Source organism: Sminthopsis crassicaudata, chromosome 6, assembly GCF_048593235.1.
Source record: "Sminthopsis crassicaudata isolate SCR6 chromosome 6, ASM4859323v1, whole genome shotgun sequence".
In the NCBI taxonomy this organism is placed as follows: domain Eukaryota; kingdom Metazoa; phylum Chordata; class Mammalia; order Dasyuromorphia; family Dasyuridae; genus Sminthopsis; species Sminthopsis crassicaudata.
In genome coordinates, this window is record NC_133622.1 from 156,803,958 (window position 1) to 156,819,190 (window position 15,233).

The window sequence follows — 15,233 nt, forward strand, 5'->3', positions numbered from 1 at the left end:
GAGGCTGGGTCTGTGCTGGTAGGACTTCATTTCAGTACCACTCTGATGCAACAGATTTTTCTTGCTAACCTTCTACATCGTCTTCGATTGAAAAACTGTTTAACTCTATCTTTTTGTTGGTTCTGATGCTCTAAAATGTAATTGAAATGTAATGTAAAATGTAAATGTAAAATGTAAAATGTAATTAAAGTCATCATAAAGTAGTGAACTTCCCTGCCTTTACTCCACCATCTTGGCTCCACCTCCTGTTCTTTTTTTTTTTTTTTAATCTTTTTAACTCTTTTAACTCTTCTAAAAATTCTTTTTGAGATTGTATTGGATCTGTAGTTTTCTTTGAAGCTTTGCTTTTATGTCATTATCTTCTGTCTTTATAGCTTGAGCTTCAGTAACTCTTTATGGCTGCATTTTCTTTTTGTTTACCATTCTTCCAGCCATCTTCTTGGCTTTGGACTTTCTATTTATCTTTTATATTGGGTTCTGATCACTTATGGGCATAATGTCCAGCCTAAGCTTTTATCTTTTTGTGTGTTTCTGTGGGTTTCACAAGCCTGAAATTTCTTGGTGTTTCTATGGTGACGTAATCTGGGGAGAGATTTGTTTACTATCCTCCTGGCAAAGCTCTGAAATATCCTGACTCAGATCTGTGGTTTTTTTTCTGTTTTTTTTTTTTTTTTTGGGGGGGGGTGGCCCTGTGTGTGGTTGAGTTTCAGTTGACTGTTGTTGGACTCAGTTACTGTTAGCCTTGTGGGAAATTCTGCTTGTTCAGAGTAGATGAACTGATTTGGTCTTGGCCCTGTGCCCTGGTTGTTCCATTGCAAAATTATGTGCTTGGCTAAAGGTAATAATTGAGTCCCTCTGTTTTTTGGGGTTAATAGATAATTTTTTATCATAGATAACTTTTTAGAAGTTGTTGCTTGGTTTACACATAGTTGGAGAATTCTCTCACTTGTAACTGCTCCTCTTCATTTTGGAGTTATGAGTCAGACCTAGGTAGTAGGTGACAGAACAGCCAGTTGTTGCTGTTCCTATTCAAAGTGTCAGTTCAGAGGGCCCCTGATATCCTTTTATGCCTCAGTCTTTAGAGTCCTAGTGTTCAATCACAGCCCCCTTACCTTCCATGGTTCCAGAATAGTCTGCACCGTTATGCTGCTGTTTACCTTAGACTTCTCTATATTCTTATATTGCCCTGGCCTGGAAAAATGTCTTGTGACTTTTTTTAGGCTTTCTTGACCAGAATTTGATCTAGTTTCTATGTCATTGTGAAGAAAGCATATTGGGCAAATAAAGCAAAAATGTTTATTTTCACTGTTATCTTGACTCTTCTTTAAGACTTCTTCTTGTGAAGTAAACCAGATGGTACAGTAAATAGAATACTGGCCCTGGAATCAGGAGGACCTGAGTTCAAAAGCCTCAGACCCATACTAGCTATGTGACCCTGAGCAAGTACTTAATCCTATTTATCTCAGTTTCCTCATCTGTAAAATGAGCTGGAGAAAGAAATGGCAAACCACTCTCTACCAAGAAGACCCAAAAGAGGTACCAAATAATTGCACATGATTAATATGACTACAAAACATCAGTGCTTCCTTTAAGTGATTCTCAGGTAGTATGACCTCAAGGCCTTTGCCATTTTGATCTCCCTCCTTTCCTAAAATCTGATCCCCAGAACTGAACACAATTCTCTTGATATTATCTGACCAGCCCAGAATAGAGTGGAACTATTACTTGCATTTTCCAGAAATCATGCCTGTTTTAATGCTATCTAAGATTTCATTCATTTCTTAGGCTTCCTTATCGTACTGTTGACTTAAATTGAACTTGCTATCCATTAAAATAACCAGATATTTTTTCTAAGATTAACTTTCATCTAACTATACCTCCCCACCTTGGATTAGTGAAGATAATTTGTTGAACTTAAGTGTGAAGCTTTACATTTGTCTCTACTAAGTTTCACTTAATTTCTTTCTTTTTTTTTTTTTTTTTTTTTTTTTTTTTTTTTTTTTTTAGTTTCACAATTTCAAATCTGTACAAGCGTATTAGGGTCTTTTGGGATCCTGACTCAATATATTAGTTCTTCTTTCTATTTTTTTGTCATCTGCAGTTTGATAACCATTCCACATTTTCTTGTATCCAAGTATTTGGTAATAATATTAGATAGCACAAGTCAAATATAAATTTCTTAGTTTTTCCATTAGAGATCTCATTCTTAGTTAACATTAAATTATTAACATATTTTTTTTTGTTTTGGATGCCGTCATTTAATTAGTTTTGAATCTACCTGTTGTCTAGCATACAATTCTTCATTTTGAATATATAGCAAAGGGTGTCAGGGATCACAGGCAGGTAAAATTAGGCATCTCTAATTTTTCTCTCCCTGTTTCTTTCCAAGGGAGACTGTTTCCTGCCAGGAAGGAAGGCAAGAGATTGGGTAGTATCAGATGCTGACCACTTTGCTTTCCTTAGAGAGGAGCATTAGGATAGAATTATATCTAGTCTCTGAAATATTTGTGTAGGGTTATTTTTTAGTTTCAAACTAATTTCCCATTTTCTAGTTTTAATGTCAAAGGAGGGCTCCAAATTCTGTATCTTGACCCCCTTTTACCAGATGCCAATTCTACAATGAACATATATAACAAGTAGCAAAGAAACCTATTTATCCAAGTCAAATAGCAAAACAGAAATTGGAGAAAGTATTTCAGATTACATAACAGAAAATCTCACCAGGAGCAAAATATTTCAGTTAACCCAATAGAGAAAGCCCCAGATCTTACTCATAGGAGAATTTCTCTGAAATCTCTAGTGTAGTAAGTTGAGAAGAAGACAATAAAAATTCTACATTTTGGCTTCTTCCCAGAGTCATTCTATTCCTTCAATGACCAGAAGAGAAGTTGAGGCTTTTGCTAAAATCTAGACTAACTGTATTCATATCATTTTCCTAATTCAGAAATGTTTTCAAAAAAGAATATCAGAATAGCTCATTCATTATCACTTGTTCTTAATAACTCCATGTTGATTCTTTGTCAGTCAGTTAATAAATTGCATTTTCTACCATGTGCCAGCCATTATGCTGAGTGTTACAGATACAAAAGAAGAAATGTTAATAGTCTCTTCCCTCTAAGTTTATATTGTCAGGAAGATAGTATATATATATAGGTATAGGTAAAATTTATACAAAATAGCTACACAATGATTTTGATGGAGGGGACTGAAATCTATGGGGAATCAAGAAAGACCTCATAAAGAAGGATATGTTTTGAGGGGACTAGGAAACATTCTGAAAAACCCATCTCAATGAGTTCAAATCTGGCCTCAGATACTAGAAGTGTGATCCTAGGTAAGTCACTTAACTTTGCCTTAGTTTCTCATGTATAAAATGATCAGAAGAAAAATGTCAAATATCTATGCAAAAAAAGAAAAAAAAACTCCAAATGGGGTCACAAAGAATTAGACATGATTGAAATGACTGAACAACTACAATTATAAACCTTCACTTGAGACCAATATGAATCATACAAATACAGGAAAAATATATAAAATGTAGTACACCTTGAAATGATTGGAATCAGAAGACCAGGATTAATAACCTGCCTCTAAAGCTTTCCATTTGTACAACCTTGGACAAATTTAATTTCCTAGGACCATAATTTCCTCCTATGTAAAATGAAGGGGTTATACAAAATGACATCTAATGTCTTCTTTTGGATAAAAGTCCATAATACTATGAACTATGTGCTTTTAGGCATTTTTTTTTTTTACTGGCAACTAATGCTTAGGAGTCCTGTTAAAGTAATGTTATTAGGCTAAAGGGTTCCAGATTCATTGGCATATACTTTGCAATCGGAAGTCAAGGGCTATTCCTAAAGGCCTAGTTAGGTTAGTAACAAAGAAGAATTTTCTGACAGTGAAATTTCATGGTACAATACCAAGAGTGACCTGGGAGCTGGTCCAGATATGCTCTTTATTACCCAGGTGGCCTTGAACAAATGACTTTACCTCTGTGGACCTTAGTTTCTTCTTCAAGGGATGGAACTAAATGCTCTCTAAAAGTTCCTTCTAGCTCTAAATCTGTGATCTTATGGTTGTGTGTATGCATTAAAAGTGCAGGGTTTTATAAAACAATGAACCAGATCTACCCAGCAAGAATGAGCATCGTTTTCCAGGGAAGAAGATGGACATTTAACGAAATAAATGAATTCCATCTATTTTTGATGAAAAAACCAGACCTACATAAGAGGTTTGATCTTCAAATACAGAACTCAAGAGACTTCTAAAAAAGGTAAAAAGAAATCTTGAGAACTATACTTCTGTCAAAAAAATATGTAAAGAACATATGTACAATTTGTCTTAGAAAATAGAGGTGGAAAGGAGATTATATCATAAAAAAATACAAAGTGGTGGTACTACATCTCATGAAGAGGCAAAGGTAACCTATTATATCTGAGAGAAAGAAAGGAGGGAGATGAACATAGCGTGTATCAATAGACATATTCGATTTATGGTGAAACTTCTTCCACTTCATTGAAAAGTGAAAGGGAAGGAGTAAGCTAAGGGGAAGGGAATACAGTAATTTCGAGGAAAAGGGGTAAAATAAGGGGAGGATCTTTAAGGTGGGGGAGGGATCCTAAAAAGGGAGGGCTGTAAAAAGCAAGTGGTGTTTACCAGTTTAATACTGGATAGGAGGGTAAAAGGGAAGGAAAGGGGAAAAGCATAAGCAGGGGTTAATAGGATGGCAAGCAATATAGAATTAGTCCTTCTAACCATAAATGTGAATGGGGCAAACTGCCTCATAAAGAGGAAGCAGTTAGCAGACTGGATTAAAAGTCAGAATCCTACTATATGTTGTTTACAGGAAACACACCTGAAACAGGATGAGACATTCAAACTAAAAGTAAAAGGGTGGAGCAGAATCTATTATGCTTCAGGCAAAACCAAAAAAGCAGGAGTAGCCATCCTCATCTCAGATCAAGCAAAAACAAAAATTGATCTAATTAAAAGAGATAAGGAAGGGCATTATATGCTAAAGGGAAGCATCAATAGTGAAGCAGTATCAATATTAAACATGTATGCACCAAGTGGTGCAGCATCTAAATTCTTAAAAGAGAAATTAAGAGAGCTGCAAGAGGAAATAGATAGCAAAACTATAATAGCGGGAGATCTCAACCTTGCACTCTCAGAATTAGATAAATCAAACCACAAAATAAATAAGAAAGAAGTCAAAGAGGTAAATAGAATACTAGAAAAGTTTGATATGATAGATCTTTGGCGAAAGCTAAATGGAGACAGAAAGGAATATACTTTCTTCTCAGCAGTTCATGGAACCTATACAAAAATTGATCATATACTAGGGCATAAAAACCTCAAAATCAAATGCAGTAAGGCAGAAATAGTAAATGCATCCTTTTCAGACCATAATGCAATCAAAATAACATTTAATAAAAAGCCAGGGGAAAATAGACCAAAAAATAATTGGAAACTAAATAATCTTATACTAAAGAATGATTGGGTAAAACAGCAAATCATAGACATAATTAATAACTTCACCCAAGAAAATGACAATAATGAGACATCATACCAAAATGTGTGGGATACAGCCAAGGCAGTAATTAGGGGAAGTTTTATATCTCTACAGGCCTACCTGCATAAAATAGAGAAAGAGAGGGCCAACGAATTGGGTTTACAACTAAAATTGCTAGAAAAGGAACAAATTAAAAACCCCCAGACAAACACAAAACTTGAAATTCAAAAAATAAAAGGTGAGATTAATAAAATTGAAAGTAAAAAAACTATTAAATTAATTAATAAAACTAAGAGTTGGTTTTATGAAAAAACCAACAAAATAGACAAACCCTTAGTAAACCTGATTAAAAAAAGGAAAGAGAAAAAGCAAATTGATAGTCTTGAAAATGAAAAGGGTGAACTCACCACTAATGAAGAGGAAATTAGAACAATAGTTAGGAGCTACTTTGCTCAACTTTATGCCGATAAATTCGATAACTTAAATGAAATGGAAGAATACCTTCAAAAATATAGCTTGCCCAGATTAACAGAGGAAGAAGTAAGTAGTTTAAATAGTCCCATCTCAGAAAAAGAAATAGACCAAGCTATTAACCAACTTCCTAAGAAAAAGTCCCCAGGACCAGATGGATTTACAGGTGAATTCTACCAAACATTTAAAGAACAACTAACTCCAATGCTATGTAAACTATTTGAAAAAATAGGGATTGAAGGAGTCCTACCAAATTCCTTCTATGACACAGACATGGTACTGATACCTAAACCAGGTAGATCGAAAACTGAGAAAGAAAACTATAGACCAATTTCCTTAATGAATATTGATGCTAAAATCTTAAATAAGATATTAGCAAATAGACTTCAGAAAATCATCCCCAGGATAATACACTATGACCAAGTGGGATTTATACCAGGAATGCAGGGATGGTTTAATATTAGGAAAACTATTAGTATAATTGACCATATTAATAATCAAATTAATAAAAACCATATGATCATCTCAATAGATGCAGAAAAGGCATTTGATAAAATCCAACATCCATTCCTACTAAAAACGCTTGAGAGTATAGGAATAAATGGACTATTCCTTAAAATAATAAGGAGCATATATTTAAAACCCTCAGTAAACATCATATGTAATGGTGATAAACTAGAACCTTTCCCTGTAAGATCAGGAGTGAAACAAGGTTGCCCACTATCACCATTACTATTCAATATAGTACTAGAAACTCTAGCCTTGGCAATAAGAGCCGAGAAAGAGATCCAAGGAATTAGAGTAGGAAATGAAGAAATCAAATTGTCACTTTTCGCAGATGACATGATGGTATACTTAGAGAACCCCAAAGACTCTGCTAAAAAGCTATTAGAAATAATTCAGAATTTTAGCAAAGTCGCAGGATACAAAATAAATCCACATAAATCCTCAGGATTTTTATACATTACCAACACAATCCAACAGCAAGAGATACAAAGAGAAATTCCATTCAAAATAACAGTCGATAGTATCAAATATTTGGGAATATATCTACCAAAGGAGAGTCAGGAATTATATGAGCAAAATTACAAAACACTTGCCACAAAAATAAAGTCAGATTTAAATAATTGGAAAGACATTCAATGTTCTTGGATAGGCCGAGCGAATATAATAAAGATGACAATACTCCCCAAACTAATCTATTTATTTAGTGCTATACCAATCAGATTCCCAAGAAACTATTTTAATGACCTAGAAAAAATAACAACAAAATTCATATGGAAGAATAAAAGGTCGAGAATTGCAAGGGAACTAATGAAAAAAAAGTCAGAGGAAGGTGGTCTAAGTGTACCTGATTTAAAGCTATATTATAAAGCAACAGTCACCAAAACCATTTGGTATTGGCTAAGAAATAGACTAGTTGATCAGTGGCATAGGTTAGGTTCACAGGACAAGATAGTGAATAAAAATAGCAATCTAATCTTTGACAAACCCAAAGATCCCCAATTTTGGGATAAGAATTCATTATTTGACAAAAACTGCTGGGAAAACTGGAAATTAGTATGGCAGAAACTAGGCATGGACCCACATTTAACACCACATACTAAGATTAGATCAAAATGGGTCCAAGATTTAGGCATAAAGAACGAAATCATAAATAAATTGGAGGAACATGGGATGGTTTACCTCTCAGACTTGTGGAGGAGGAAGGAGTTTGTGTCCAAGGGAGAACTAGAGACCATTATTGATCACAAAATAGAACATTTTGATTACACCAAATTAAAAAGTTTCTGCACAAACAAAACTAATGCAAACAAGATTAGAAGGGAAGTAACAAATTGGGAAAAAATTTTTACAGTTAAAGGTTCTGATAAAGGCCTCATCTCCAAAATATACAGAGAATTGACTTTAATTTATAAGAAATCAAGCCATTCTCCAATTGATAAATGGTCAAAGGATATGAACAGACAATTTTCAGATGATGAAATTAAAACTATTTCCACTCATATGAAAGAGTGTTCCAAATCACTATTGATCAGAGAAATGCAAATTAAGACAACTCTGAGGTATCATTACACACCTGTCAGATTGGCTAAAATGACAGGAACAAATAACGATGAATGTTGGAGGGGCTGTGGGAAAACTGGGACACTGATGCATTGTTGGTGGAGTTGTGAAAGAATCCAACCATTCTGGAGAGCAATCTGGAATTATGCCCAAAAAGTTATCAAAATGTGCATACCCTTTGACCCAGCCATACTACTACTGGGCTTATACCCCAAGGAACTACTAGAGAAGGGAAAGGGTCCTGTATGTGCCAAAATGTTTGTGGCAGCCCTTTTCATAGTGGCTAGAAGCTGGAAGATGAATGGATGTCCATCAATTGGAGAATGGTTGGGTAAACTATGGTATATGAATGTTATGGAATATTACTGTTCTATAAGAAATGACCAACAGGAGAAATACAGAGAGGCTTGGAGAGACTTACATCAACTGATGCTGAGTGAAACGAGCAGAACCAGAAGATCATTATACACTTCAACAATGATACTGTACGAGGATGTATGCTGATGGAAGTGGATTTCTTCAACATAGAGAAGAGCTAATCCAATTCCAATTGATTAATGATGGACAGAACCAGCTACATCCAGAAAAGGACTGGGAAATGAATGTAAACTGTTATTTTTACCTTCTGAATCCAATTCTTCCTGTGCAACAAAAAATTCGGTTCTACACACATATATTGTATCTAAATTATACTGTAATATATTTAACATATATAAGACTGCTTGCCATCAGGGGGAGGGGGTTGGGGGAGGAAGGGAAAAAATCTGAATAGAAGTAAGTGCAAGGGATAATGTTGTAAAAAATTACCCATGCATATGTACTGTCAAAAAATGTTATAATTATAAAATAAAATAAAATAAAATTTAAAAAAAAAAAAAAAACAATGAACCAGATCATAGCAAGGAAAACAGAAATATTTTTTATTCTACCATCTGTATATTTCAAGTTAAAATGATTTTGGAAGATACTATCTTTTCTCAGTTTGTTTCTCATTGTCTATGCAGTCCAAGAGCCAGATTTAGTATTTACCACTTTATAGGTATTTATTTAATGCTTGGTTAATTCAACTGAAAGATTCTTCATGTGCAGCGTGTTCTGGAATTCCCATTAAGAAGAGTCTCAAACAGAGGCAAAATAGTATCTAAAAGCTTTTGTGTTTTTGATCTGGATTTCATGGTTAAACCTCATTATTTTAATTTTATACAGGGATACTTTATCTTTGAAACAGGTTATACACCTAAAAGTTCACATTTAAGTTACTTGGGAATATCTCTTCCCTTAAAAATCAAATTACAAATGATTATAGATCAAGCTACTTAATAGAGCAATATCTTAAAAGGTCTGGGACCATTTGATTTTTGTTCTTCTATGCCTGGTAAAAATCATCTTGTCATACAGGCTAAACTAGGATAGTTTAAACTATCACTAAACTGGTGAGATAGTATAAATTAAGGATAACCACTGGACCTCAAATTCATTGATGACTTGGAGGGAGGTATCCATTTCAAGCATGTGAAGATTTCCTCCCCATCTCCTCTCCTGGAAGAGGGATGAGCACAATTTGTTCCAAACAACATGAAGCAGGTGATTAAGCATTTGTTAAGACATGGAAAATGGCATGGTCACCATTGTGCCTCAGGTCATTGACAGTCATCTTGACCTGTGTCTTGCCACTTTATTTCATTTCCTGAGAGATTCTGTCTCACTTAAATCCAGTTCACTTGAAAGCCAAGACATTATCCTACTGATATTCTTCTTCTTTACAAAGGACATAATAATTATAGTTTATTCTCTAGTTAGCCTGTTCAGCATCTATAAAGAATACTATTACTTTACAAAAAATTGCTCCTGGCAAAGAACTTTCCTCAAACACAGAAACTAACTCTCTCTGTCTCTATCTCTGTCTCTGTCTCTCTGTCTCTCTGTCTCTCTGTCTCTCTCTCTGTCTCTGTCTCTCTCTCTCTCTCTCTCTCTCTCTCTCTCTCTGTCTCTCTCTCTCTCTCTCTCTCTCTCTCTCTCTCTCTCTCTCTCTCTCTCTCTCTCTCTCTCTCTCTCTCTCTCTCTCTCTCTCTCTCTCTCTCTCTCTCTCTTTCTTTCTGTCATTGTTCAACTAATACCCAGGCCACATTTCTTTTGAAAGAAATTTTTACTGATTCTTTAGAATGGACCAAGATAAGCCTTTTTTAAAAAAACAAAAAGTTGTAGTTTTTAAGCTTTAGCTAGGTTTGTGCAGAAGGTCAAATCTTCCTTAAAGCTGAAAAGTGTTTATAAAAACTTTATAAGAACAAAGGACCAAAATGGAAAAAATCCCTGTCCTCAAGACCTTTTAATAGGGAGCTGTTACACATGATACAGCTTCTTGGAGCCATAGGTGAGAATATATAGCTATATACATCATTTATCATTTATTGAAGGACTGTACTTATGAATCTATAAATTGTGGTAGGTGTTAAGTACTGGACTGGGAGTTCAAATTTTGCCTCTTTTACTTATTAACTGTGTGAGGACACATTAAGAGATTTAATCTCTCAGTTTCCATATCTGTCAAAAGGCACAATAGCAACATCATTCTACACAGAGTTGTTGTGAACATTAAATTATATAAAATATAAAATTATTGTAATTTAATTAGTGTAAGAAAGGGATATTTCTTCACCTAAAACAAGTCTCTTTTCTGCAACTTATTGGTGTTTTTGTCCTTCATTCTCAAAGGACAGTAACATCTGGGAAGGACGCCACAATATGCAAATGAGTTGGATTTAAATGAGGGAGGGCTGTGCAAGGTCACCTGCCTCACTTTCCCCTCCAGAGTCATCTGGGTCCAGTGTCAAAATAATAGATTAAGACCACTGGAGATGGCCCTACATAAAATGGGAGAACTTGATCTTTAAAGCTAAGGTCTTCAACACGTTTCAATTTCCGTATCCATTCAGAGATGAAGACTAAGTAGCAATTGAGGCAAAAATTCACCTAGTCCAAAAAAGTCTAAATAAATAAATGAATGAATGAATCTGGAGGAAAAGGCCCTCAGGACAACTTTATAGACTTGTCTCGGGCGCTACTGGTCAAGTGATTGCCCCGGTCACCGATTCAGTATCTGTCAGAAACAAAACTTGAAGTTGTGTGTTTACGGCAGGCACTGTCTGCCTTATGCAACACTATCGCTTTCCGGGTTCCCCCAATTAACCTAGGACATTTTCAGTACACCTTCTGGGCTTGAGTTTTCCCAAATGCATGAATACCAGCTGGCCCCTGAGGTCCATCCAGTCTCTTCTTTTATCTCACTTAACGGTTCCTAGCACTTTTTCTCCCTTTTCCCAAGTCTAGCGACTTTCTAACGCCAAGCCCCAGCGAGCCCTCGCTGGGCTCAGTTCCGGGGCTCAGTGGCAACCCCTTTACATTCCCGTCGCGGCACACGAATGCTAGCCCCCTGGAGGGCGGGATCGGGGTCGGGAGTGGGGGATGAGAGGCTCCCTCTCCTGAAACCGGACAGCTGTCCCAGCGGGAGCAGCCTCCTCCTACGAGGGGCCCCGGGGCGGAGCGCAGCGTAGCGCAACGGTTGAGGAAAGTTGGAGAGGCGTGCGAGTGCGCGGGCGGGGCCGGGCAGCAGCCTGGGCCCAGCTGCAGGAGCCGTCCAAGGACCCGACGCAGCTGTATCTCGTGCCGCGGCCCGGGCCGGGCCGGACCGGGCTGCCGGGGCCGCCCTCCCTCGCGGTGGGCAGAGCTCCTCTGGGGCGGAGGGCGTGGGCTCCCCGGCCCCTACCCTTGGAGTTGGAACGAGGGCGGGGACTGGGCCAGGGGCGGCCCCGGCTCCCTTTGTCCTGCGGCAGAGCTCCTCCCGGGCCCGAGGAGGAGCCGGGCTCGGCTGGGCTGGGCTGTACTAAGGAACGCCGCGGAGCTGAGCTGAACTGAGCCGCGGAGGCCGGAGCGGAGCAGCGGTGGCGACGGCTGCTGCATCCCAGGCTGGCCGGGATGGGGGCCCGTGGCCGCCCGCTCTGCCTTTGGCTTTGGTTGTGGCTCTGTCTGCTGCGGGGCCCCGGAGTGCCACTGACCGCCGGGCCGGCCCGAGCACAAGCCGAAGAGCAGCCCTCCTGCAACGGAGCCTTTGACCTCTACTTCGTGCTGGACAAGTCAGTTCCAATGCCAATACCATTGCTAATGCCAGTGTCGCTGCGGTTCTGGGGCGGGGGGGAGGTGCGGGGGGGATTGTTGGTGGGGGATGGAGAGACTTGCGGGCGGTCAAGTGTGCCTGTGAGTGCTGCGATGCAAACAGACTGTTGCTTTTTCTCAGATGCTGTTAACTGCCTCTAGAGTCTTAAATGCTCTCTGCCTCTATGGAGGGCGGGGCCGGGAGCTCTACTTGGCCGAGGCTGTTCTGGTACCTTAGCCTGGGGCCAACTTTTTGACCCCGAGACCTTTGGGAAAGCGAGGGGTGCTCTTTGGCTGACCTGTGGGATAGCTCTGCCAGCGAGCATGGAGTCAAGGTGGGGGTGGGGTAGAGAGTCTTCGTTTCCTCTCTTCCTGCTACAACTCCTTAAAGTTGATCAGTTTGTAAATTCTTAGTACTGAAACTTCACTAGAGATACACCAGAGTTCAGATCCAAAGTGTTTCTTGTCTCCTAGTGGGAAAATCGAGAGGATAGATGGGTTGATAATGGGCAGACTTTTACTCTGGTCAGCATAGTGGACAGCTCTGTCTCCAGGGAAGAGGAGCTAGCAAGTTTTCTCCCCACTTAATGTAATCCCCTGCTAAATACCCGAGGGAAGAGGCACTAATACATTTAACCGATTAGGTATCGAAGCAACAACCAGTTTGCAAAGTCAGTATAACAAGCCTATGCTATGATTCCTTCACAGGTCACATTCTAATTGTTTTGATTTGTTATTTTCAGATCTGGAAGCGTTGCACAAAACTGGATCGAGATCTACAATTTTGTTAAACAGCTTACCGACAGATTTGTGAGGTACTTCCATTTCTCTCTCATCAAAGCAAATAGAAAATTGCTAGAAATAGTTAAAAGAAGACACTAAGTAGAACTTTATCTGAAGAAATCAATGACAACACTCTTTCAGAGTATTAAGTTATTTTCATTTCCAGAATTCTTAAGACGTAGCTGGATCTACATCCCTGACAATCAATAAAGAGATTCAGGGAGAGGGGAAGAGAAATCACTTTATCAGTTCTTTTCAATAAAATATACCTCCTCTTTGGTTGTTTCAGAATTTTTTACTGGGTGCCAGAAACTTGTATGAGACTTTTGTAGCAGCATCTTCAATGTTATCTCAAATGTTTTTTTCATTTCCCAGCTTGCTTTTGTTTTATATTTCATTTACATAATTCAAAACATTTTATCATTAAATACATTTCTTTCATCCAGTTGTTTTTTTAACATATTAGAGTTTCTGAATTAAAAGAGTGTTGAAACGTGTTACTAAACAAATACCAAAAAAGGCCCTTTTTGTGTGTCTGTTGAAAGAAAAGATTTGTTTACATAATGTGTGGGTGTGTTTAACTCTTAAAATTTAACTCTTCTGTATTTGTCACTCTAAAAGCTATGACTTCTATAAAAAGCAATACTATTAAATTCAGCTTATTCTGTAGATTAGTTATCTTTAGAGAAGATAACTTCCTAATAGCATTCCTTCTTTAAAAGTAACCCACAAAATATCTGAATTGGTTAGATTTCCCCCCACCCTCTGCCATGCTAAATAAGATGCTGTAGACAACTGGAAGTTTAACTGTCTAATGGAAAGGACATGAAGAGGAGCTGTATCATTAAATATTACTTCCTTCATTCTTGTTAGTCCAAATGTTTTCTGTAAAGCAGGCTTGGATGATCAAAACATTTTGAAAGTCATTTTGCAAGTAACTTCAAACAATCTGTAGAAGTCTAGGAAATCTATGCTTTTAGTTATTGGCAGCAGATCAGCCGGTTCCTGTATGCTTATTGCTTGTCCGTGAAAAGTCATCTACACTTTTGGTTTGGAAAGCCAACCTTAACACTTTTTTTGATCAGTTTCTGAAATACAGTTATGGTGGCCTTGTGGAAATGCATGAAAAAGTGAAATAAATAGATTTTTTTTAAAGAAAATTTAAAAATAGGTCTAGACTCATATGAAAGGGACAAGTGAGAGTTTATGGGTTCTTAGACACAGAGATAGGAGGAACCTTGAAGGAAACAAGAAGATGATCTAGAACACGCCTGTCATTTCCAAATAAGGAAACTAGCTCTCTGAGTGTATCAATGACTTACTCAAAATTGTACGGACAAATAAACAGTAGAAACAAGATTTGAACCTAGGTGCCTTGACTACAAATCCAACATTCTTTCAATCCAATGATTTTAATCCAACAAATTCAACACAGATTGTATTCTATTCCATAATAATAACTCATTTATTTAGCACTCTTAATAAAAAGAACATTTTCCTTGGCATTAGCCTGAGAGCATCAAAATCCATGCCTCCAAACTAGTATTTTCCATCATACCAAAAATAAGCACCTGATGAAAGAAAGGATCAAATGAGAATCACACCATTCTAATCCTCAGTTTTCTTCAAAACATATAAGTGAGACACCATCTCCTAAAGAAGGCTTTCTAGATCTCTTTCACTCTCTCTCCTGTGTGTGTGAGTGTTTGTGTATATCAGCATCTAGAATAAAAAGACCTGTATTTGAATCTCAGTTCTAAAATGTACTTCAGGTTGGCCTAATTAATTACTTAATTTCTGGGCTTCAATTTCTTCATCTCCAAATGAAGGATTGGACTAGATCACCTCTAAGGTGCCTTTCAGTTTTAAATTGATTTTATGTTCTAGCCCCTTACCCCCACAATCAAATGAAAGTTATTTGATGGGAATGACTTGTTTTGTCATTCTTTTTCTTATGCCCAGAACTCTCTGTCCTTGTATATAATGACTACTTGTATTGAATTGAATACTCTTTGTAACAGGATGTCCTTTAAGATCTGAATTGCTCTAGAAATCAGTCTTCTTTAACATAGAGTTCATTATACAACACTCATTTCCTTAGCTCTAACCTTCTGATAAAAGGGGCTGGGAACAGTCGATGCCAAGAAGATAAAAGGTTGCTAAAAAGCATATCTAAGTGATTTAGATGAGTTTTGGAATCAGTATACAACTTTTTTGATTTTCAATAATGATTTCATTAAGTATTTCC

The 15,233-nt window shown here is 37.4% G+C and overlaps 1 protein-coding gene across 2 annotated transcripts in view; it reads left to right on the plus strand.

Annotated features, from left to right (window-relative positions):
• The first annotated feature begins 11,666 nt into the window (after nucleotides 1–11,666).
• Nucleotides 11,667–15,233, plus strand: part of ANTXR2 (ANTXR cell adhesion molecule 2) — a 204,187-nt gene continuing 200,620 nt past the window's right edge. For both annotated transcript variants that reach the window (XM_074274312.1, XM_074274313.1), the window contains exons 1-2: nucleotides 11,667–12,183; nucleotides 12,946–13,017. In XM_074274312.1, the coding sequence (XP_074130413.1) occupies nucleotides 12,026–12,183; nucleotides 12,946–13,017 (230 nt within the window). In that variant the 5' untranslated portion in view covers nucleotides 11,667–12,025. The remainder of the gene's footprint in view (nucleotides 12,184–12,945; nucleotides 13,018–15,233) is intronic.